Raw genomic sequence first — 25,768 nt, forward strand, 5'->3', positions numbered from 1 at the left:
AAAGAGGGCACATTCAGCTTGCTGGGCTTTCCTGTTCGTGCTCACTCTGTCTCTCTGGAAGAGGGTCACCTTTTCCTATCCTCCTGTCTTTGGACTTGAAACTCCATGATTTGGGCCTTTGTATTCTGCTACTTGCACCAGCAAACACAAAGGATTCTCAAATCTTGGACCTCAGACTGGGAGCTGCAGTGAAAGTTTCCGTTGTTTTGAGGCTTTTGCACATAAACAAATCCACATGGCTGGTTCCCCTGGGAGCCACACTACTGCTGCTTTTTCTCATTCTCCAGCTTGCAGATGACCTGCTGTGGGACTTTGCCTTGCAATTAGGTGAGCCAATTCTCCCTATAAATTCCCATTTACAACACACACACACACACACACACACACACACACACACACACACGTATATACACACACAAGAAGACTTATCCTGAATACATATGCACCCAACAGTGGAGCAACCAGATTCGCAGGTACTTGAAAGCTGAGATGGGAGGATCACTTGGGTCCGGGAGGTTGAGGCTGCAGTGAACTGTGATTGCACCACTGCACTGCATCCTGGGGGACAGAGTGAGACCCTGTCCAAAAAAAAAAAAAAGGGAGCTTCACAGGGGGAAGTCCACATGCATAGGTTGGGGAGTTCCTGCTCCCTGGTGTCCCACAAGGCACCCTTCTACCCTACCTGACCTGGGCTTATGCTGACCATGAGGTGAATTATCCTGCACTGTGCACTGTGACTGGCAGGGGGCGCTGAAACCGCCTTTTCTGCCCCACATGGTGTGCATGCGTGTTCTCACCGCAGACGCTGCGTGGCGTGCGTGGCGTGGAGTCCAGAATGAGAAGAAGGAAAGCGGGTCCGGTTCCTTCAGGACCCGCTTCAGGGGGCACCGCGGCGGCTTGGGGACCACTTGGAGCCCCGTCCTGGGGAGAAAACAGCTCACGTCTATGGCCCTGACTGCTTAGGCGGGAGCTGCCTGCAGCTCAGCTTCTCCGGGGCATTTTTTTCTACACGGTGAGTACAGAAGTTTGTTTCCTCGAACGTTCCCTTTATTCTCATCTTCTCACTAGTTTTCCTCTTTCTCTTATAGTATTTTAATATTTGTTTTACCATTAGTTTTGTTCTCTGAGGGCTTTTGAGGGTGGGAAGTGTAGCAGACTGTGGTATTTTTAGGGTTTGAGGAGTTTTTCTGAGGGAACCTGTCCCATATAGATGGGGAGAGAGGAAGGGGAAGCCCGGCCCAGGTGGGAGTGGGGGCCAGGTCTGGGTTTTTGGCCGCCTCCTGTCCAGGCCTCAGACGGAGGAAAAAAGATGCCAGCTGCCTCCAGGATTTGATGAATTTTTAAATTTGCCTTCCCGCCATCGGGACAAATCGGGACTCTTTCACCCCCCTCCAACCCCCGCCCCCAGGGAAGCCTATGTCCCCTTCTGTCCCTCTGGTCACGACCACCTGACCAGGGGGGAGGGACACCCTGGTGCGAGCCTGACGGGGACTTACCCCTGATGACGGCGATGCTGAGGACCTGGTTCTCTCCATTCTGCTCAGTGTTACGTCCCCTGTGCAGAAATGTCTATTCAGGGTCCCTGCCCAATTTGGTGTTATCTTATTGTTGTGGTTATTGCTGCTTAGCGCTGTTAACGTATTGCATATCTTTTATAACAACCCCTTAGGAGATCTATGCTTCCCCCAAACTTTCTCCCCATTTGTAGGATTCCTTTTCATTTGGGTCATTGTTTCCTTTCTGTACAGAAGCGTTCCAGTTGGATGTAGCCCCACATGGTTGTTTTTGCTTTTGTTACTTGTGATTCGCTTTCCCAATTTAAAAAATAAATATATTCATAAGCCATTCCATTCTCGACGAGATTTTGTCCCTCTTCTTTCTTTTTTCCTTTTTTTCTTTTCCTGTTCCCAAACTGTGAGCCTAAATGCAAGTTGCCCCAAAACTAAGTGCTCCACCATCCCCTCTTTTTATCTGACAGACATTTGATGATGATCTGTAATTTCAGGCCTTGTGTTTGGGTCTTCAATCCATTTTGAGTTGATTTTTGTGTATTGTATACCAGAAGGGTCCTGTTTCATTCTTTTTCATAAAAACATCAGTTTTTTCAAAACCATTTAATGAAGAAAATCTCCTATCCCCATTGAGGCTTTGCAGACTCTGATACTGTCATTTGCTTTGGAGGTATACCCAGTAGTGGGATTGCTAGATCATATGGTAGTTGCATTTTCAATTTTTTGAGGAATTTACAACTTTTTTTTTTTTTGGAGAAGGAGTCTCGCTCTGTTGCCCAGGCTGAAGTGCAGTGGCGAGATCTCGGCTCACTGCAATGTCTGCCTCCCGGGTTCAAGTGATTTTCCTGCCTTAGCCTCCCGAGTAGCTGGGACTACAGGTGCATGCCACCATGCCCGGCTAATTTTTTGTGTTTTTAGTAGAGACGGGGTTTCTCTGTGTTAATCAGGATGGGCTTGATCTTCTGACCTCATAATCTGCCCGCCTCGGCCTCCCAAAGTGCTGGGATTACAGGCATGAGCCACCGCGTCTGGCCTACAACTTTTTTCCATAGTGTATATCCTAATTTATCTTTACACCAACAATGCATAAGATTTTCCCTTTATCCAAATCCACACCAGCATTCTTTTTAATTTTTAAGATATTTTCAGTAACATGTATTCCAGTAGGTGTGGGATGGTATCTGAATGTGGTTTTGGAGTACATTCTTTTCCGATGAATAGTAATGTTGAGGACCTTTTCTCTTAACGTGTTTGTGCATGTTATGTCATTTTTGCAGCGATGTCTATTCGGGTTTTCTGCCCGATTTTAGTTTGGATATGTATTTTTTATGCTATTTGGTTTTTTTTTTCTGTGTATATGTTTGATAACAACCAGTTATCACTTCTGTGATTCCCTCCTATTTTCTCACAATCTTTTTCTTTTCTGAGACAGGTCACTCTCACCCATGCTGGAGCACAGCGGCACATCACAGGACCATGTGTATTGGGGTATTGGCTACCTACAGCTTTGCAACACAATTTGATATGAGGAATTGTGAGTCCTCCAACTTAGTTTGTACTTTTCAGGGTTCCTTAGAGGTTCAGGGCTCTTTGTGGTTCCATGATAATATTAGCATTGTGTAGTTAAACTTTTTTTTTTTTTTTTGATGGAGTCTTGCTCTGTCACCAGGCTGGAGTGCAGTGGCATGATCTCGGCTCACTGAAACCTTCATCTCCTGGGTTAAAGTGATTCCCCTGCCTCAGCCTCCCAAGTAGCTGGAACGACAGGCGCATGCCACAACACCCAGCTGAATTTTTTTTTGTGTGTGTATTTTAGTAGAGATGGGGTTTCATCATGTTGGCCAGGATGGTCTCGATCTCTTGACCCTGTGATCTGCCTGCCTTGGCCTCCCAAAGTGCTGGGATTACAGGTGTGAGCCACTGCACCCGCTCCTCCCCCACCCCTTTTTTTTTTGAGATGGAGTCTCGCTCTGTCGCCAGGCTAGAGTGCAGTAGTATGATCTTGGCTTACTGCAACCTCTGCCTCCTGGCAGAGTGATTCTCCTGCCTCAGCCCCCAAGTAGCTAGGACTACAGGCGCGCCACCATGCGCAGTTAATTTTTGTATTTTTAGGAGAGATGGGGTTTCACCATGTTGGCCAGGATGGTCTTAATCTCCTGACCTCCTGACCTCATGATCCACCCACCTCAGCCCCCCAAAATGCTAGGATTAAGGGGCCACCGCACCCGGCCTATACTTCTTAAATGTTTTGTCTATAATAAGGCACATAAACAGAGGGTATACTGGGACTTTTTTTCTCATCTGGGACTCTTTTGTTTTTGTTTCTGTTTTTATTTTGAGACACTGAGTCCCGCTCTGTCGCCCAAGCTGGAGTGCAGTAGCATGATCTTGGCTTACTGCAACCTTTGGCTCCCAGGTTCAAGTGATTTTTGTGCCTCAGCCATGCAAGTAGCTAGAATTACAAGTGTGTGCCACCATGCCCAGCTAATTTTTGTATTTTTCAGTAGAGATGGGGTTTTGCCACGTTGGCCAGGCTGGTCTCAAACTTCTGGCCTCAAGTGATCTGCCCACCTCAGCCTCCCAAGGTGCTGGGATTACACACAGCCACCTTTCCCAGCCTCGTCTGGGACATTTTGATACATGTATATTTTTGGTGATGATCAAATCAGGGTACTTAGCCTAACTATTCCCTCCTACATGTATTATTTCTCTGTGGTGAGAACACTCAAAATTGTTCCCTTCTAGCTTTTTTGAAAACTACAGTATTGTAACCAGAGTCACCCAGCTGTGGAACAGGAATGTATTCCTCCCAACTAACTGTAACTTTGTTTCTATAACCAATCCCTCCTATCTCCGCTCCTTCCCCCAGCCTCAGGAAACCACTCCTGTACTTTCTGCTTCTTGAAGGTTAAGTTTTTGGATTCATCATAAGTGAGGTCATGCAGTGTTTGTCTTTGTCTTTTCTGTGCTTGGCTTATTTAACAGAATGTTTTCTAGGTTCATTGGTGTTGCCCTAAATGAAAATTGCATTATTTTTTATGACCGGAGGGTATATCATTGTATATGTGTACTACATTTTCTTTATCCCTTCATCTGTGGGTGAACAGGTAGTCTGATTCCATCATCCTAGCTATTGTGACTAGTGATGCAATAGACATGGAAAGGCAGATGTCTCTTCAAAATACTGATTTGCTTTGACTGTATAGCTAGTAGTGGGATGAATAGATCATATGGCATTGGACTTTGAGTTTTTTGAGGAATCTGCAACTGCTTTCCGTAGTGTATATAGTAATTGACCCTCCCGTAAACACTTCTTTTTTCCTGGAAATTCACACCAGCATTTGTGTTTGTATTTTTATTTGTCATATTCATTTCAAATAAGAGATGCTTTCTGTGTATGGTTTTGATTTCCATTTTTTGCAGGAGTAGTAATGTTAACCACATTTTTGTAAAGATAAAGTCAGTGTTATGTCTTCTTTGCCAAAAAGTCTATTCAGGCTCTTTGCCCAATTTTGGTTCGGTTACTAGTTTCTCTTTTGTTTAGTTTTTTTGCTAGTTACTAGTGTTAGTAGCTTGTGCCTTTTGGAAAACAAGGTCTTATCAGCTATATGTTTCCCTAAACTTTCTTCTCATCTTTGTGATGCCGTTTGTTCGTTTCTTCTCTGCCCCCTCCCCTCCCCCCGACGGAGTCTTGCTCTGTCACTCAGGCTGGAGTGCAGTAGCATGATCTCAGCTCACTGCAACTTCCACCTCCCAGGTTCAAGCAATTCTCCGGCCTCAGCCTCTTGAGTAGCTGGGATTACAGGCACGCACCACCGTGCCCAGCTAATTTTTGTATTACTAGAGACAGGGTTTCACCATGTTGGCCAGGCTGGTGTCAAACTCCTGACCTCGTGAGCCACCATGCCTAGTCTAATATGCCTTCTCTTTGGGTTCATTTGTTCTGTCCTGTGTAGCAGCTCTAATGTTGTACTTAGTCTCTCATGTTTATATTTGCATTTGTTGGCAGTGATTTCAGTGTCCCATCCAAAAAAAGAGATTGTTAAGCCATTTTATTGTCTATGCGTATTTTCCCCCTAATTTTTCCTTTTCTTTTTGCAACCTGTGTGCACAGGGTCAAGCTTCCCCCAAATATATGCTTATCCCATGTTTTTTCCTTGGAGTGTTTTGCTTTCAGGATTGAATTTAACTGTTCGATTTATTTTTTGTAGATTTTTGTGTATTGGGCAGCATAGGGGTGCTATTTCAATCTTTCGCACATGACTACCCAGTTTTCTCAACTGGTGTGCCTTGGTGTGCTTTTGAAAAATGTGTGCCCTAAATATAATTTTGGGTTGATTACTTGGCTCCCTCATTTTGTCCATTCGGTTGTCTTTCTATATTTATGCCAGTCAGTGATTGCCTGGATGACTGTAGGTTTTGTTTTATATATCTGTCTATCTATCTACCTATCTATCTATCTATCTATCTATCTATCTATCTATAATATATCCTAATCCTATTATTATTATTATTTGAGACAGGTTATCGCTCTGTCACCCAGGCTGGAGTTCAGCAGTGTGATCTTGGCTCATTGCAGCCTTGAACCTCCCAGGCTCAAGTGATCCTCCCTCCTCAACCTCCCAAGTAGCTGGGACTACAGGTGCGCACCCCCATGCCCCACTAATTTTTTTGTACTTTCTGTAGAGGTAGGGTTTTGCCATGCTGCCCAGGCTTCTCTCGAACTCCCAGGCTCAAGTGATCTGCCTGCCTTAGCCTCCCAAAGTGCTGTGATTACAGGTGGGAGCCACTGTGCCCAGGGCAACCCTGTTTTTTTTTAATCAACTTTTATTTTGATTAAATTGCAGCTTAGTTACATGTGAACCTTTGATGACACTGAGGCTTGTGGCCACTGACCCCATCACCCAGGCAGTGAGCAAAGTGCCCGTCAGGTGGTTCTTCGGCCCACACTCCCTTTCTGCCTCCTTTTTTCATCTGATAGTCCCCAGTGTCTATTGTTTCCATCTTTATGTTCGAGTGTATTCACTGTTTAGCTCCCACTCATAAGTGAGAACATGCAGTATTTGGTTTTCTGTTCTTGCCTTGGTTTGCTAAACATAATAATCCCCAGGTCTATCCATGCTGCTTAGGACATGATTGTGTGTTTTACTTATGGCTGCATAGTATTTTATGGTGTGTATGCGCCACATTAAAAAATCAAATCCACTGTTGCTGGTCATCTAGGATGCTTCCACGTCTTTGTTCTTGTGAATGGCACGACCATGAATGCACGAGAGCATGTGTCTTTTTGATAGAAGGATTTATTGTCTTTTGGGTAGATACTAAGTAGTGGAATTGCTGGGTCTGATGGTAGTTCTGTTTTAAGTTCTTTGAGAATCTCTACGCTGCTTTCCACAGTGTGAACCTGTTTTCACGTTCCCCAAGAGTAGCAGCGTTCCCTTTCCTTTCCTGCCTCACCAGCATGTTGTTTTGCTTTTGGAAAAATGGCCATTCTGACCAGCATGAGATGGTATCTCATTGTGTTTGTGAGGTTGTGCATTTTTTCATGTCAGTTGGTCATTGAACATCTTCTTTTTCTTTATTTTTATTTTTTATTTTTTGAGACAATGTCTCACTCTGTTGCCCAGACTGGAGTGCAGTGGCGTGATCTTGGCTCACTGCAACCTCCGCCTCCCAGGTTCAAGTGATTCTTCTGCCTCAGCCTCCTGAGTAGCTGGGATTACAGGTGCCTGCCACTATGCCTAGCTAATTTTTGTGTATTTCAGTAGAGACGGGGTTTCACCATGTTGGCCAGGCTGGTCTTGAAGTCCTGACCTCGTGATTTGCCCGCCTCGGCCTCTCAGAGTGCTGGGATTAAAGGCATGAGCCACCATGCTTGACCAATTTTTTGTATTTTTAGTAGAGATAGAGTTTCACTGGTCTCGAACTCCTGACCTCAGGTGATCTGCCCGCCTCAGCTTCCCAGAGTGCTGGGATTATAGGCATAAGCCACAGTGCCCAGCCCCTTGACAACTGTTTTGTAAGGAGCCATTGCCTGAAGTAGAATTGCTGGATCAAGACTACTCTTCCAAAAGAGGATAATAAACATGATCTCCTCTTTTGTTAATGACTTAGATCATTCCTCTGAAAAGCCATTATCGCACATTGCTGAAATGTTTGCCTCTGCACTGGTTGGTCCCAGAATGCTAATCATTTTGAGATTTGTGCCTTCTTTCTTCTATTTTCTGCTTTCTTCTATTAGCCATGCCCGACCTGAAAGCCATCCCTTCCTCTTTAATGTACTATTTTTCTTCTAATGTGGATCTACAAAAACAGAGTTTGGGCAGAGTCTAACAACAGGAACAAGAGAAGAAACAGATCCAAAGAGAGGGGCTTTGGGCACAGAGATGTTCTAGAGTCAGTTCTCAGTGGTGAAGGCTGACTGTGCATCTCTCTTCCTAACTTCACTTGCAGCCGTGTCATACTGATAGCTTGAAATCTGCCACAGTGGGAACATTTACACCATGGAAATTGGCAAACGCTGCAAATCAAGAGTGTTAATTTTTGTTTTGTTTTTTGAGAGTTGGCTATTAACTTACCAGCATACTATTGGCTTTAGTGCATGGCATCTATATATTGGTGTTTGTTGCTGGGCCATTATTTAGACTGCCTTCTTATTTCTTAACTGTGTTCCAGGTGGGTAAAGGCAGCACAGCACTGAGTTCTAGATAACTGAGGGGATTTTGCACTTGGATTTGCTGTGCTAAGGTTTGGGTGGGGCTATTACATCTTGCCGGGCTGGGCAAGAGTGAACCCTAGGGGTCAACATCAGTAGCCAGGATTCTGCCATAGGAAGCTTGGAGTGGAACTGACCTGCCCCCTTTCTCTCTGTCTCCATGGCAGCTGGGTGAGCTATGAACAGGCCAACTGCAAGGGCGAGCAGTTTGTGTTTGAGAAGGGCGAGTACGCCCACTGGGACTGGTGGACCAGCAGCCTGAGGCCCATCAAAGTGGTGAGCCCCCTGCCATCATCCTACTTTCTCTCTCTGCCACCTTGGAGCAGGAGGTCCTGGGACCAGGAAGGAGCCCGCCCCTCTAGCATTGTGCCCCTTCTGATTGGTGAGGAACCTCCTCACTGGGTGACCTTGCAAAAGTCATTTTACTTCCCTGAGCCTCAGTTTCTTCATCTGTAAAATGGGCATATTGGTATCTACTGTCCTGAGGTTCCAATGTGCTTATTAGCTTGAGGGTTGTCACACTGCAACTCCAGGGGGCTCCAATCACAAGACTATGAAATGCTCCAGAGGGCACTATTCACATTCTGTTTTAGGTGGTTGGTGCCCACCCCCCGCGCCCAAGGGTTGGGCAACTCCCGTCATTGCTCAATAACCAATAGCCATCAGAAATACTACAAGAAATTATGAGTTCGGGGCTGGAGGAGAAGGTGGTTTAGCTTTTCTTCAAGACTCGTGCCAGTGTGAGTTTTCAGTGCTTCTGAGATCCTGATTCTTACTAGTGTGTGAGAGTGTCAACTCTCAGGAAGGGGACAGGGCCCATCACTGGTCAGTTACACTCTCAAACCCTCCAAGCCCAGTCTAGCTCCTCCCAGGACCTACTGGAAGGTTGGAGAACACTGGACTTTGCACCCCACAGACCTGGGTTCCCAAGTTGGCTGTGCTGCTCCCAGCTGTGTGGCCTTGAGCACGTCATTTGACCTCTCTGTGCCGCACTTTCCTCATCTGCTAAATGGCATAAAAGGATTTTATGTCTGAGGGATAAGGGTTTTATGTTTAAAGGATGAGATGAGATAACTAAGGAAACTGTCATAGGAACAGGAGGATGGGAAGAGATGTAGAAATGAAGAAAAATCAAAATATCTCAGGTGCCTATTAGAGGCACAGTTAGCCTGTGCATGTGTGTGTGTACATGTGTGGGTGTGCACGTGTGTGTGCAAGTGTGTGCATGTGTACATGTGTGTGCGTGGGGGTGTGCACACAAGTGTGGGTGTGCACGTGTTTATATGCATGTGTGGGTGTGCACGTGTGGGCATGTGTGTGTGCAAGTGTGTGCATGTGTGTGTGCACGCATGTGTGGGTGTGCATGAGTGTGTGTGCATGTGTGGGTGTTCACATGTGGGTGGGTAGGTAGATCGTAGCCACCATTTATAAAAGAGAAACTTGAGGAGGAAAAAATGACATTTCAGAATCAAACATTCCCCAAAGTGTTGCAGAGTGTCTGTTACATGAAAATGGCCCAGTAGAAACTTAACAAACGGCTGTGATCCAACAGCACTTGTCATAGACACGTAGTGGGTGCATTGGGAAGAGAGTGATGTGTGGGACATGCTGATCCCAATTCTGGGGCATGAGCATGGGGTGGGAAGGCCAACCCTGGGCCCCCTCACCCATACTCACTTCCCCCCATCCTCTGCCAATAGGACAGCCAAGAGCACAAGATCATCCTCTATGAAAACCCCAACTTCACTGGGAAGAAGATGGAAATCATAGACGACGATGTACCCAACTTCCACGCCCATGGCTACCAGGAGAAGGTGTCATCTGTGCGGGTGCAGAGTGGCACGTAAGTGCATTGCCAGCCCTGGCTCACCCTGCCCCAGGAACTGAGACTCTGGGGTCCTAAGTCCTGCTCTGCCCTGTACACACTGGTGATCTTGCACACATCAGTGTGCTCTGCTGACCTCTGGCTTCCCACTGGAAAGTAAATGGGAATTCTCTGCCCATAGGTGGCTTACAGCCGCTGAATTTCTTTCTAGAGCTGCCTTTGGGGAAATGGTATGCCTTCGGAGTAGAGAAACCTTGGCCTTAACCTCAGCCCCAGTGAGCAAGACATGTATGTCAGAGGGGCAAGTTGAGGCAGAGGGAGGATTAGGTTGAGGCAGGAGGGAAGGAATGAGTTGAGTAGTCTGAAAGCTGTGAGAAGCAGGAGGACCAGCCCATGCTGCCTTTGACCGCGTGTGTCCCTAAGTTTGGGAACAGGAGGTGTCATTTTCCACTGAATCGAAGTTCCTGGGCACATCGACCCTGGCCATCAGCAGTGAGGGATTTCTCATGGTAAAAAATGTGGATTCCATGGGGGTCCACAGATGAGCTTTGGGCAGCGGTGTGCTGGAAACAGCTTATACCAGCTTGTAAGAACTGACTTTTTTTTTTTTTTTTTTTTTAATTGAGACGGAGGCGCACACTGTCGCCCTGGCTGGAGTGCAGTGGAACGATCTCGGCTCACTGCAACCTCCGCCACCCAGGTTCAAGTGATTCTCCTGCCTTATCCTCCCAAGTAGCTGGGATTACAGGTGCCCACCACCAAGCTCAGCTGATTTTTTGCATTTTTAGTAGAGACAGGGTTTCACTGTGTTGGCCAGGTTAGTTTTAAACTCCTGACCTCATGACCTGCCTGCCTCGGCCTCCCAAAGTGCAGGGATTACAGGCATGAGCCACTGCGCCTGGCCTGGAACTGACTCTTAAATTTTCAGAATCTGTGTGAACTGGTTGACTAATCATTGGTAGCTTGAAACCAGCCACAGGGTGCATTTACAGCATAGAAATCAGCAAGTGCTACTAATTAAGGCTCTTTCCCCACAACAGAACCAATTTAGCCAAACATACTGGCTTCTCAGGGTTTGTGAAACTCCTAAAATAGTGTGCAAAGTTCTGTGCTTCTATTCCTCTTCATTCCCTCATTCATTCATTCATTCATTCATTCATTCATTCATTCAATCTGTCAGTGCTGCCATATGCCAGGCATTGTGTTAGGTGCCCAGGGTGAAGGAGATTAAAGAGATCTGGCTTCTGCCCTGTGTAGCCAACAGTCTAGAAGGGGCAACTGTTAATACTTTAAGAATCCACATGAATCTAAGCTACTTCCTTGGAGAAAAGATTCTTGAGCTGAGATCTCAAGGAACAGTAGGAATTGCAGGGGTAAAGAGGCCAAGGAAGAGCATCCCAGACAACGAGAGCAGCATGTGCAAAGGCCCTGTGGTGTGTGTGTGGGGTGGTGGGGGGGGCGGAGCCTGATAGGTCTGAGAAACTCTACAAAGGCCATGGTGGCTGGAATGCAGAGATGTGGAAGCATAAGAATGCGAAGTAGAGCTGGAGGTGTCCGCAGAGACTGGCCAGGCAGATCCTTGCAGGCCAGGCCCGTGACATTTTCTGGAGAGAAGACCAGCACTTTCATTAAGTAGCCCCTGGAACCTCTTTGGTCAGAAGGCCCCTGGAACCTCCCCCAACTCTTCTTTGACCTTGCAGCCAGGCTTGGAGGTGGGATAAGACTGGAGGGAGATGGTTCAAAGGCCTGGCTTATTCTAAGCTTCAGTGAGCTTAAGATATCACCCCCTTGCTCTGACCCCAGTACAGTATAGTACAGGCCTTCAGTCAAAATTTGCTTCAGGAGGCAGTGAGCTCCCCGTCAAGAGAAGGAAGAAAGCAGAAGCTCAGTGCTGGAAGGGTGGGGTGGAAAGGGTGTCCTGCTTACCCTCGGGAAGTGGCAATGGTTGGGAGGCTTCACCCTTCCTAGTGGCTTATGGATGCTCTCTCTCTCTCCCCTCGCCTCTCTCTCCGTCTGCTTCTCTTCCTGTCCCCCCGGTTCACCCTCCCCTCCCCTCTGGCCCTGCAGGTGGGTTGGCTACTAGTACCCTGGCTACCGTGGGCTGCAGTACCTGCTGGAGAAGGGAGACTACAAGGACAGCAGCGACTTTGGGGCCCCTCACCCTCAGGTACAGTCCGTGCGCCGCATCCACGACATGCAGGGGCACCAATGTGGTGCCTTCCACCCCTCCAACTAGTGCCCTCCCCACCATGCCTCCTTCCCAGGACCCAGGTCTGCTGCCCAGGAACCCTCCAGACCTCCCAGAGAGTGAATAAAGTGTGACTTGCAACTTGTCTGCTGTGGGTCTTTGATCTCCCCTGGCAGCTGGTGTGTGTGTGTGTGTGATAGAGAGAAATGAGAATTGGCAAGTATCTGGGCTATGAGTAGGGCAACAGAACCCTTATTGAGTCTTACGGTTCTGCAGCTTCTTAGCTCTTAACTGTGTGACTTTGGACACAGTGCCCAACCTTTCTGAGCCTTTGTTTCTTCACCTGACTTGCAATTCCCTTGCCTCTGAGTGTCTGGCTGGTCTCGAACCCCTGAACTTGTGATCTGCCTGCCTCAGCCTCCCAAAATGGTGGGATTACAGGCGTGAGCCACTGCACCTGGCCAAACTTGAAGAAATTATTTCTAATCCCCGGTCACAAAGAAATTCCCTAATAGATTTTTTTCTCTAAACTTTTTAAACATTTGCTGTTCACATTTGCGTTCTTAATCCTTCTGGAGCTGATTCTTGTATATAGTGTATGGTAGAGATTCAGTTTTTTTTTCTTTTTCGAAGTTCAGTGTCTTAAATCATTCATGAAGGAGTCCATTTCCTGCACTGTGGTGCAATGTCGCCTTGCTGATCTAGCCCCTTCCCCACAGGTGGGGTGATTTTATGGGCTGTCTTTTCTGTTCCTGTAGTCTGTATATCCCTGCCCTCTTGCCAGATTATGTTAATGACTATTGCTTTGTAGTCAGTGTTGAGGTCCCTAAAACAGGGGCCCTCCACTCCCGGGCCTCCCGTGGCCTGGAATGGGGGCTGCACAGCAGGAGGTGGGGATTACAGCCTGAGCCCCGCCTCCCATCAGACCAGCGGCAGCATTAGATTCTCATAGGGGTGCAAACCCTATTGTGAACTGCACATGGGAAGGATCTAGGTTGCATGCTCCAATGAGAATCTAATGTCCCCTGCCCACAGCCCATGAAAAATTGTCTTCCACAAAATCGATCCCTGGTGCCAAAACATTTGGCCCTATAACATGATTCTTCAGGAATGTTTTAGGTATTCTTGCCCTTTTAGGACTCCATTTAGAAGCATCCCCTCACATTTGGAAAAGTGGAAAACCTTGTTGAATGAGCTGAAGTGGTTAAAATGATTATCATAAAGGTAGAAACCAGTAAGTGCTCCATATACACCATGGAATACTATGCAGCCATAAAAAAAAGAATGAGTTCATGTCCTTTGCAGGGACATGGATGCAGCTGGAAACCATCATTCTCAGCAAACTAACACAGAAACAGAAAACCAAACACCACATGTTCTCACTCATAAGTGGGAGATGAACAGTGAGAACACATGGACACAAGGAGGGGAACATCACACACCGAGGCCTGTCATGGAGTGGGGGACAAGAGGGAGAGAGAGCATTAGGACAAATACCAAATGCATGCGCGGCTTAAAACCTAGATGACAGGTTGATGGGTGCAGCAAACCACCATGGCACATGTATACCTGTGTAACAAACCTGCACGCTCTGCACATGTATCCTAGAACTTATAATAATAATAAGAAACCAGTAAGTGCTCAATAAATGTTACTGACATCTATTTCTTCATTCATTCTTCAACCATTACCCACTGAGTGCCTATTTGGATACTTGGCTTAGTACCTGGGTGATGAAATAATCTACAGCAAACCCCCATGGCACGAGTTTATAGCAAACCTGCACATGTATCCCCGAACTTAAAATAAAAGTTAAAAAAACAGAATCTGCACAAGTCTAAGCTACTTCCTTGAGGAAAAGACTCGAGCTGAGATCTCAAAGAAGAGTAGAAGTTGCAGGGGTAAAGAGGCCAAAGAAGAGTGTCTCAGATGAGAGCGGCACGTGCAAAGGCCCTGTGGTGGGAGGAGCCTGGTAGCTCTGAGAAACTCCACAAAGGCACGGTGGTGGCTGGAATGCAGAGATGTGGGGGCACATTGAAAACTTTGTTAAAGTGTTTAAAATGATTATCATAAAGGTAGAAACTAATAAGTGCTAAATAAATGTTATTCTCGTCCGTTTCTCCATTGATTCTTCAATCAATACCTATTGAGTGCCTATTTCATTCCTGGAACTGGGCAGAGTAGGGATACAAAGTAAGACAGATTCCCTGCCCCTAGAAGCTCTCACTGTGGGGGGATTGTAATAGTTTGAGAGTAGAGCAGTGGTGATTATTATGGGTTGAATGAGAACCCCCCAAATTCATATGCTGAAATCCTAATCCTCAATACCTTAGAGAATGTGACCTTATTTGGAAACTGGGTCATTGCAAGTGCAGTTTTTTTTAAGTGATAGCGTCTCACTCCGTTGTCCAGGCTGGAGTGTGGTGGCACAATCATAGCTCACTGCAGCCTCCAACTCCTGGGCTTTCAAGTGATCCTGTTGCCTCAGCCTCTGGAGAAGCTGAGACCGCAGGCGTGTGTGACCACACCTGGCTATTTTTTTTTTTTTTTTTAATTTCATGTAGAGATTGGGGGGTGGGGGATGGACGCCCTGTGTTTTCCAGGCTGGTCTCAAACTCCTGGCCTTAAGCAATCCTCCCATCTTTGCCTCCCAAAGTGCTGTGACTGCAGGTGTGAGCTACCATGCCCGGCCAAATGTAATTAGTTATTTTAAGAGTAGATCACACTGGAGTAGTGTGGGCCCCTAATGGAATGTGACTGGTGTCTATGAAAACGGGAAACTTGGAGACAGCCACGCACACAAGGAGAATGTCACGTGAAGATGATGCTGGGGTGATGTTTCTGCAAGGCAAAGAGTGCCGGAGACTGCGGGCCACCCACCAGAAGCTAGGAGAGAAACACGGAGCAGATTCTCACTCGCAGCCCCCAGAGGGACCCCACCCTGCCAAAGCCTTGACCTCGGACTTCCAGCCTTCCTGGGGACTTCCTAGAGAATGCCCAGTCCTTCCTCCCTCTTCCTCCCCCTTCTGCGTGGGGAGTGCTCTGCGTGTCATCCCTACTCACCTCTCCTCAGGGCCTACAGTTACCTCTTCTCCTGTCTCCGCAGGACCCAGCCAACCCTTTCTTCCCATCCCCAAGGCTCCACTTCCCCCTACGGCCACCAGGTGTCAGCAAAGCGTCATCCTTGGGGCTCCTGGCCGGGTGGCCCGAGCTGCGCAGGCCCTGTAGGAGCCTTGGGTTTCAGGGGAACTAGTTCTTGGTGTTGGAGAGCCGGACTCAGCAGCCAGACTAGTCCCTGGGAAGTGGACTGGAGTCTGGCAGAAACGGGGAGGAAGCCACAGGGCAGCCCTGAGAGAGGCGGTGGAAACAGCCCCAAGTCAGGCAGTGGAGCCAGAGGCCCCTGGAGTCAGGCAGGACTAGAGTCAAGTCCCAGATCTCCTACTCATTGACCCTGTGACAGCAGGCAAATGACCTTACCTCTCTGAGACTCTCTTTCCTCATCTGACCAAGGGCCATACAGGGGTTTTTATTCCATTGGTAATTCTCAGACACCTGGTCACCGAGCTGACACGAAGTAGTTGCTCAATAAATGACAGCCTAGTTGCCTTTTCGCTCTTCATTCATTCATTGAATAGTGATTGGGGAATCTCTCCCACGCTGCCACTGCTCCATGTACCAGAGACACAAAGCAAAGGAGCCTGCCTGTCAAGCCTACCTTGTCACCTGTTGCCAGGAACTGCTGCTCCCTCCTAGGGCAGCCCCTGGTTAGTGGAGCTGAGAGAACCCAAGATGCTGAGCCATGGGGTGTGCACGAGAAGTGGGAGGGAGGTTTTATGAAAATGAGGTACAGGTGCAGCCCCAGGCCAGGTCAGCTCAGAGGGGGTGGCGGGGTTGCGGGGGGCGGAGCGCAGGCAGGTGAAACTGGAGGAAATTGGAGATATAGTGGGAGGGAGGGGGAAAAGGTAAAACCTCTCACCTCCTCCTCAACGCTTACGAAGGTCTGAAGCTTGCTTACTAATAATTTTAAACCGAAACTCAGACATCAGCCAATACTAAATCTTTGCAAGGATTGGGGAACAAAAACTCTGAAGCGCTTGTGCAGTGATGTAAATTGGTGCCATCACTTTGCAAAAATTAGAATTTGACAGATGCTAGTAATGTTGAAGATGCAGAAATCTGGAGACCCAGCTATTTCTTCACTGGGTGTTTACCCTGGAAAATCTCTCCCACATCTGTACCAGGAGATAGGTACAGGATGCTCAGAGCAGCATTGTCTGTGCTAGCAAAAAACTGGAAATAACCTACATGTCCATGAGAAGGGGAATGAGTAAATAATCAGCATGCAATAATATCATCATGCAACAGACAAAAGGGATACACAAGACCTTACATATTCAACATGGGCATATCTCAGAAACATTCCCGGAGGTAAAACAAAACAAACAAAAAAACAGGCAAGTTACAGAACAATATTTGATATTTATAAGAATTTTTTAAAACATCTGTAGTGAGGGATCAGTTTTTGTATTTTACCTTTTTTGATACCTTATGGACTGAAGAATATATAAAAATGAATTACCAGAAATGAAAAATACAACAATCATCCCCAATTTAAAATTTTTATATTAACAGACTGTCAAATTATTAAAAGTCTTTTTCTTTTTTTTTTTTTTTAAGAGACAGGGCGGGAGGGGGAGGTCTCACTATGTTGCCCAGGCTGGTCTTGAACCCCTGGCCTCAAGAGATCTTTCTGCCTCCGCCTCCCAAAGTGCTGGGATTACAGGGTTGAGTCCACCATGCCCAGCCAAAAGTTTCTAAAGTCTTAGTCTCTCTTTAGTCTCTCTCTCTCTTTTTTTTTTTTTTTTTTGAGACAGAGTTTCGCTCTTGTTGCCCAGGCTGGAGTGCAATGGCACGATCTCGGCTCACCACAACCTCCACCTCCCGGGTTCAAGCGATTTTCCTGACTCAGCATGTAGTCCCAGCTAATTTTGTATTTTCAGTGGAGATGGGGTTTCTTCATGTTGGTCAGGCTGGTCTTGAACTCCCGACCTCAGGTGATCCACCCACCTCGGCCTCCCAAAGTGCAGGGATTACAGGCGTGAGCCACCCTGCCTGGCCTCTAAAGTCTTACTCTCAATTTCTGTGTTTATCTCATCGCAGATTGGTAACAAACAATTACCACCGACCAGACTTTGAGTAGGTGTTGGCAAACTTTTTCTGTAAAGAACTAGGTAGTAAATATTTCACATTTTGGGGGGCAATATGGTCTCTGGCAACTACTCAACCCTGCTGGCATCACATAGAAGCAGCCGTAGGTAAATGAATGGGTGTGGCTGTACCTCTGTAAAACTTTATGAACGCTGAAATTTGAATTTCATTGTCATATATTACACAGATTTTTTATTACTTTTTACATTTTAAAATATATTTATTGATATTTTGGGGTAGATGTGATATTTTGATACACGTATACAATATATAATGATCAAATCAGGGTAATCAGGATACCCATCCCCTCAAACATTTATCTTTTATCTTTTCTTTGTGTTGGGGACATTACCCAACACAATTTTCCTCTTCTGGGTATTTTGAAATCTATAAGACGTTATTGTTAACTATAATTTCCCTGCTGTACTATTGAATACAAGAACTTTTTTTTTTTTTTTTTTTTTTTTTTTTTTTTAGGCAGGGTCTCACTCTGTCGCCCAGGCTGGAGTGCAGTAGCATAATCTTGGCTCACTGCAACCTCCGCCTCCTGGGCCCAAGCAATCCTCCCACCTCAGCCTCCTGAGTAGCTGGGATTACAGGCACGTGCCACCATGCCTGGCTAATTTTTGTATTTTTTGTAGAGACAGCATCTTGCCATATTGCCCAGGCTGGTCTCAAACTCCTGAGCTCAAGCGATCCACCTGCCCCTGCCTCCCAAAGTGCTGAGATTACAGACATGAGCCACAGTGCCTGGCCTGAATACAAGAACTTACTTCTTCTATCTAAGTGTATTTCTGTACCATTATCCAACTTCTCTTTCGTCCTTCCCTCCCCACCTTCCCTTCCCAGCCTCTGGTAATCACCAATCTACTCTCTACCTCCGTGAGATCCACTTTTTAAACTCCCACATATGAGTGAGAACACGTGAGTTTCTTCCTTTGATTTTTCCCCAACCATTTAAAAATGTAAAAACTATTTGTATCTTATGGGTTGTGTAAAATGAAGTATCGGCCAGGTTTGTCCTACAAGCCATGGCTTGCTGACCTTTCCTTCAGCTTATTCAGCAATAGACATAAATCAACGTAATGTTTCTTTTTTCAGGAAGATTTAACATAGCTGCTATCCAATTTTCTTTTTTAAACGAAACGCTAATGATTTTGATACATGAGTTACATAATTTTTTTGAAGTATGCACATAGAAAAGACTGGAAAACATGCCAGATTATTAAAAAATGTTGATTTTGTGGTATGGGCCATTTAGGCAATTGTTGCCATTTGCTTTGTGCTTTTCTGTATTTTTTTTTTTTTTAATTTCCAGGAAGTTTCTCTTTTCATCATCATGAGTCCTCGAAGGGTGCTGTGTTCTGTCCCTCTCACTCCTGACTGGCAGTGACTCTAAAAAATGCCCCACCCGTCAGGAGGCCTTGGAAAGTAGAAGTGGAGATGCAGTCACTGCTCTCGGGAGAAGCTGAAAACACAGTCATCAGCCTTAGGAGAGGGGTTTTCTGCACTTCCTTGGCCATCGCTGGCCTCTGGGGTGTTTCAAGTTTTTCTGGAAAACAGGATCATTCTGTGTGTGGAGTGAGTCTCAGGACCTTGACACGGGAGGAACAAAACTTTTCTTGCTTTTTTGGTGCACCCTGGGCTGAAATAAGAAAACCACTAGGGGTGAGTCTTCAAAGCAAAGACAACCCAGGTGAGCGGAGTGGTGGGGAGGGTTTTAAAAAAACACAGGTGGAGAGGAGCACGTTCTCTCTATCAGATAAGATCTCATCCAGTGGGGAGAACCATGCGTGCTCAGGATGGGATGCCTGCCTCAGAATCCCCTGGGATATAGATTTGCACTCCACCCATCTTCTGCTACAGCAATGGAATTGGTTTCTATCAAGGTGGGACTGAGGTGCTGGGCAGGTTGACCATCACCTCCCAAGTGATGAAGCAGCTGGCTGGGGATGTGGATGGGAAGGAGCTCAGAGGCTGCCCCAAGCTCCTCCCAGCAGGAAGCTGAAAACCAGACCCTTCTGCCCCTAAGAGGCTGTCGAGGGCTTCCTGGCTCCCCTTGTGAGAAAAGAGACTCAGTGAAGCAGGGCTCATATTAGTGAATCCCCAAAGGTATTCCCAGCTGCCCTGTAGCTGCGGTTCTCAGTGTGTGAACCACAAACCAGCATCACTGGCATCACCTGGGGTCTTGTTAGAAATGCAAGTTCTGATCAGGAGCCGTGGTTCAGGCCTATAATCCCAACACTTTGGGAAACTGATGTGGGAGGATCGCTTGAGGCCGGGAATTTGAGACCAGCCTGGACAACAGGGTAAGACCCCATCTCTATAAAAAATAAAAAATTAGCTGGGCGTGGTGGTGCACAACTGTAGTCCTAGCTACTCAGGAGGCTGAGGTGGGAGGATCACTTGAGCCTAGGAGTTCAAGGCTGCAGTGAGCTATGATCACGCCATTGCACTCCAGCCTGGACAAAAGAGTGAGAACGGGTCTCAATAAATAAATAAAAAGAAATGCAAGTTCTCAGTCCTACCCTAGACCTACTGAATCACAATTTGGGAGGGAGGGGTGTCCCAACTGTAAACCCAAGTTTGAGAACAATTGCTTTGCCAAGATAGGGTCTTGCTATGTTGTCCAGGCTGATCTTGAACTCCTGGGCTCAAGTGATCCTCCTGTCTCAGCCTCCCAAAGTGCTGGGATTATAGGTGTGAGCCATTGCACTTGGCTACCATTGCCTTTGGGTTTTGTATTTCTTTAAACTGTTCGCCTTTCTGCATCTTTCTTTCATGAAAATAGGTGGGTGATATGTTCCTTTTCCAAGACCAGTTTATAGTTAATGCTGTTTCTTCATAAAGTTATTATTCTTTTTTTCACTAAAGAAGGCAACTTTGAGTGGATTGGGCTTAAATTTTCTTTCTCTCCATTAATCCAGGAATTAGGAAACATCAACCAGGCGGCTCACGCTGCCATTTCCTGAGATAGCAGTTTCTGTCCAAAAGATTGGTCCACATATTGGCCAAATCCTCCTTTTCTTCCAGGCATACTTTATATTCATCATTATTATATATTCAGGAGGCAAACTATATTCTTCTTTTTAGAGATAGGCTCTCACTCTTGCCCAGGTTGGAGAGCAGTGGTGCCATCACAGCTCACTGAGCCCTGATCTCCTGAGCTCAAGTGATCCTTCTGGCTGAGCCTCCCATGTAGCTGGGACTACAGGTGTGCACCATCATGCCCGGATAATTTTTTATTTTTATTTTTTGTAGAGGTGGGGTCTCGCTATGTTGCCCAGACTAGTCTCAAACTCCTGGGCTCAGCTCAAGCAATCTTCCCGTCTCGGTCTCCCAAAGCACTGGGATTATAGGTATGAGCCACGGCCCCCAGCCTTCAATTTTTCTTTAATGTTGGTTTCCCTGTTAGAATGAAAGCTCAGTGAAGCACATCTTGTTCACAATTGCATTACCACCACCGTGTACCATGACAGGCTCACAGGAGGCATTTATTAAGTGATTGCTGGCTGATGTCCTCACGCTTCCACCTATGACCACCTGTGGCTTATTCCCATTTTCTAGGGGAGCCCCTGAGGCTCAGAAAGGGGGAGATGATTTGCTCAAGGCCATGCTGGTGGAAAATGAAAAAGCTGGGTTTGAACCCAGGGCTCTATCCCACCCATGGTGGTCAACCTCTCTGGCTTTTCTTGCACCACGGCACTCCAAAACCTCCTCCACCCATGCTGGAGGCCTCTCTCCTGGCTGCCCATGGTCACTGCACAGCCCTGTGCACAGAGCCTGTCTCTGGTGCTGGGCTGGAGGGAGTTGAAGTTTTTGAAGCTTCCAGTACTGGAAATGTTGGTGGCTAGCAGGGCACCCTGACCCCAGCTTTAAAAATAGGAAGCCTGAAATAGCTCTTTCTGGGCCTCCCCTTTGCTGTGGCCTTTGAAGCCCCCTGAGTGTGCAGGGCTGAGAGTCCTCGTGTCCTGTGGCTGCCCTGGATAGGCTCTGCGGGGAATCCGGGCTGGAAGCCAGGCCCAGGTGGGAGCCACAGTCCACCACAATAGTGGCTTCCTAAAACCAAATCTTTGCTCCCCATCTCGAGCGGGGGAGTTGATTGGTGATGGCCGCGGGCATCTGGGAGCCTTGGCAGGGCAGCCCTGAAGGAGATCCCAAAAGAAGGGTGTATGAGTTCTTCATGCAGCTCTCCTGAACTTCCATCACCCATCTAAGCTAATGAATTTCTGTTAAATTCACACACTTCTCACCAATCCCCTGATCCAGGCCCGCATCCTTTCTTGTTCACACAACCCCAGCAGCACTTCTCACAGGTCTGTCTGCACTCCCTCTGTCCCCCTACAAATCCCACGCAGAAGTCAGAGGGATCTCAAAATGCAGATCTGATCATGAGACCCTCCTGCTTAAACCTGCCATGGCTCCCCTTCACCCTCTGGATACAAATCCTAATTACTGACTCACAAGACCTGTGTGGACCAGCCCTTGCTTTGTCTCTTTAGCTTCCTACCATGTATATAAACTTTTTTTTTCTGTCCTGTGTACCCTTGATGAGTCCTCCAGCCACAGGACTCTAGCACATGCTGTTTTCTCTTCCTGAAACATATTTTCCCCCAGTTTGCCTAATTATCCCTATTATTATTATTATTATTATTATGAGACGGAATCTTGCTCTGTCATCCAGGCTGGAGTGAAGTGGCATGATCTTGGCTCACTGCAACCTCCACCTCCCAGGTTCAAGTGATTCTCTTGTCTCAACCTCCCAAGTAGCTGGGATTACAGGTGCACACCACCATGCCCGGCTATTTTTGTTTTAGTAGAGGCAGGGTTTCACCATGTTGGCCAGGCTAGTCTCTAACTCCTGACAGATCAAGTGATCTGCCTGCCTCGGCCTCCCAAACTGCTGGGATTACAGGCTAGAGCCACCACACCTGACGTAATTATCCCCCTTATGCAGGCTTTGAATCTCGGCCCAGCGTCCTCCCTGGCTTCTATGGCCAGGCCAATCTTCTGATGTGCTATTTTCTGCTTTGCTCACCTCTCTTTGGAAGCCCTAATCACACGTGTTGCTCTATATGTATTTATTTAGTTCTTTGATTTCATTTCCATCTCTTTTCCTAGGCTGTATGAGGGCAAGGGCCAGGCCTGATTTTGCATTCAGTATATCCACAGAGCACAGTATATAGTTGAGGCTTGATAGGTATTTATTGAATGAATGAAAGATCAAATGAATGAATGAGTAGTCAAACCCAGAGACTAGGACTTGACCAACAGGAAAGGCTCCTTAGAATTAGTCACGTCCAAGCACGAGGCCATGGAGACACCTGTCATGCTAATGAAAATCAAGCACTCAGATAAAAAACTTGTCTTGTTCTCTCAACATGTGCCGATTTCTGCATCTGAAAACAACTCTCATTGTTCAGGCACAAATGCTTCCCTCTCCTCGAGTTAGTGACCATCCCCATTCCTCCCTTCCAGAGCACAGACTCCAGAATTTGTTACAATAACTCTTCAGAACTGCGTGTTTTAACCAACCTCGTCTCAACATTCTCATCTGGAAACAGGGTGCATGTGGCTTGCTTGGCAGGAGATGTGGCCTACAAAGTGATGAATCCATAGCCTGGTGCCCAGCTGCTGCATAAAAACATAATTTCTCCATTTTTAAACTTGTAATGCTTCCTCCTACCTTGGGTACTACCAGAACGCTCCAAGCATCTCAGTCTAGAGAGTGTAAAGAAAAGTATCCAATAAATGCTTTCATTCTAGGCAGGGCTACTCATTCTCAACTTCACCACTTTTTTTTTTTTTTTTTTTTGCGACAGGGTCTCAACATCACCCAGGCTGGGGTACAGTGGCACCATCAGGGTTCACTGCAGCCTCAACCTCCCTGGGCTCAGGTGATCCTCCTGCCTCAGCCTCCTGAGTCTCTGAGACCACAGATGCACCACCACGCCTTGCTAACTTTTTTATTTTTTGTAGAGATGGTGTTTCTCCATGTTGCCCAGGCTCATCTCGAATTCCTGAGCTCAAGCGATCTGCCCTCCTCGGCCTCGCAATCAACTTCACTCCTCTTGATGTATGGTGGGGGCTGCCCTGTGCACTGCAGGATATTAACTGCACCCCCGGCCTCTACCAGCCAGTTGACCAGTAGCAACCTCCAACACGTGATGACCAAAAATGTATCCAAACATTGCCAAGTGTCTCCTGGGAGCAAAATCACCCCAGGTTGAAAACTGTAGGGAATTACGGATATTCATACTAGGGATAAGGACATTTCCAGAGAGGATAGTGGATGGGGTGACTAATGGGATTTCCAGCAGGATTGCAGACAGGGAGGTGAAAATTTAGGACAAATCATGCAAAGTAGGTGTTTGCCTCCACCTTCTACATGAGACAGACTCAGATAAACCGTCAGGGGTGAAGGGGATCAAGTCTCCCATTTTATAGATGGGGCAGTAGAGGTCCACAGGGAAGGGTTTTGTTATTGGGCAAGCAGTGAGACCTGGGTGCCTAAAACACACCTGTACAAATGCATATGCATGTAATATGTGCATATGTATTAGATAAATATTTGACATGTATTATATGTAGCAACTCTATTAGAAATGGAACTCTGTTAGAAATGTAGAACTCTTGAGGCCAAGACTTCGAGACCAGCCAGGCCAATGTGGTAAAACCCTGGCTCTACAAAAAATACAAAAATTAGCTGGGCATGGTGGTGTGCACCTGTAGTCCCAGCTACACGGGAGGTTGAGGCACAAGAATCTCTTGAACCTGGGAGGCAGAGGTTGCTGTGAGCCGAGATCGCACCTCTGCACTCCAGCCTGGGTGACAGAGCAAGATCCTGTGTCAAAAAAAAAAAAAAAAAAGGATATGTGGTCACAAATAGGAAAGGAATTTTTTTTTAGATTTTTTTTTTCTGTGTACCCATGTGTGAGCACCCATACACTCACATACACGGATGCACACACAGATACAGGTGAATCCTAACCTCCTTGCTTCCTTTTGTTAGTTCAGGGAGGAGAAAGTGGGGGGAATTTGGGGTGCATTTACTACCTGCAATCTTTTGGCTTTGGGAACTCAGGAGGAGGAGGAGGCAGGACAGAAAGAGCAGATGGAACAGGTACCCTTTTGGTTAGCCAGAGGGGACATTTGTGAACTAAGTGGGAAGAAAAGTGTCATTTTGTCCTTTTGTCTTATGAAGCTATTTTGGTGGCATTCATTTGGTTTTGAATGAAAGAAGCTGAATTTTACCACTGATTGTACATGTGAGTTGTTAGTGAACAACAACCACCACAATAAGTCTGGGAACTGCGGGAAAGTAGGATGGGGCCATGGGAAATGGCCCGCCCTTCCTTCATCCAGAGGTGGCTGATGCCAATCTCCTGGCAAGGCCTGTCAGGCTTCTCTTAGGATGCACTGTGCATGGTGGTGAGGACTCCGGGCATCAGACTGAAAAGGCTGGCAGGGGGTGAGGGCCTTTTCCAGAACAAGGGGTCACACATGCAAAATTATCAAGGTGAGAAAAACTACTGGACGAGAGGGAATGGAGGTGGCTCTGCATGCAACTGTGGCTTCTACAGGGTGTGGGAACAAGAATGGTGGCAGGTGAGGCTGGCAAGGCAGCAGGGCCCAGGCTGTGGAGGTAAATATTGACCCTGGAAAGGAGTGTGGGCTTGCTTCTGAGGGCACTGGGGAGCCATGGGAGAATTCTAAGGAAGAGAGTCACCTGGCACAATTGGCCCTGGGGAACATTCCTTTTGTCTAGTGTGAGGAGTTGGGGAAAGAGGGAAAAGGCTGGAAGCAGTTCCCTTTGGTTGAGTGACAGAGGCCAACCACCTGCGCTATCCAGGTGGGGGCATGCCGAGGACGGGGCAGGATTTCCCTGGTGCACCCATTCCTTGTAAGGGGGACCTGTGATCACAGCAGTCTTGGTGTGCCATGTGGTCCCATCTTTTGCACCTTTCCTTTCTTTTGACACAGAGTCATGCTCTGTCACCCAGGCCGGAGTGCAGTGGTGCCATTTCAGCTCACTGCAGCCTCTTCCTCCTGGATTCAAACAATTCTCGTGCCTCAGCCTCCTGAGTAGCTGGCTTTACAGGTGTGTGCCTGGAAATTTTTTGTATTTTTAGTAGAGAAGGGGTTTCACCATGTTAGTAATGGCTGGTCTCGAACTCCTGGCATCAAGCAGTCTGCCTGCCTCAGCCTCCCAGAGTGCTAGGATCACAGGTGTGAGCCATAGGGCCCAGCTTATACTTTTCAAAGCACATTTGTCCATTTCTTGTTTCAGACATTCTTTTGATTAGAAACAAAATGTTACA

At 46.9% G+C, this 25,768-nt stretch overlaps 1 protein-coding gene across 1 annotated transcript in view; it reads left to right on the top strand.

Moving 5' to 3' along the window:
• The window catches only part of LOC109024599 (uncharacterized), a 92,557-nt gene that overhangs the window by 19,093 nt on the left and 47,696 nt on the right, over nucleotides 1-25,768 (top strand). The window contains 5 exon segments of the mRNA XM_063704708.1: nucleotides 288-327; nucleotides 841-1,012; nucleotides 8,394-8,502; nucleotides 9,927-10,069; nucleotides 12,119-12,218. Of these exon segments, the coding sequence (XP_063560778.1) occupies nucleotides 288-327; nucleotides 841-1,012; nucleotides 8,394-8,502; nucleotides 9,927-10,069; nucleotides 12,119-12,218 (564 nt within the window).

Source organism: Gorilla gorilla, chromosome 23, assembly GCF_029281585.2.
Source record: "Gorilla gorilla gorilla isolate KB3781 chromosome 23, NHGRI_mGorGor1-v2.1_pri, whole genome shotgun sequence".
NCBI lineage: Eukaryota > Metazoa > Chordata > Mammalia > Primates > Hominidae > Gorilla > Gorilla gorilla.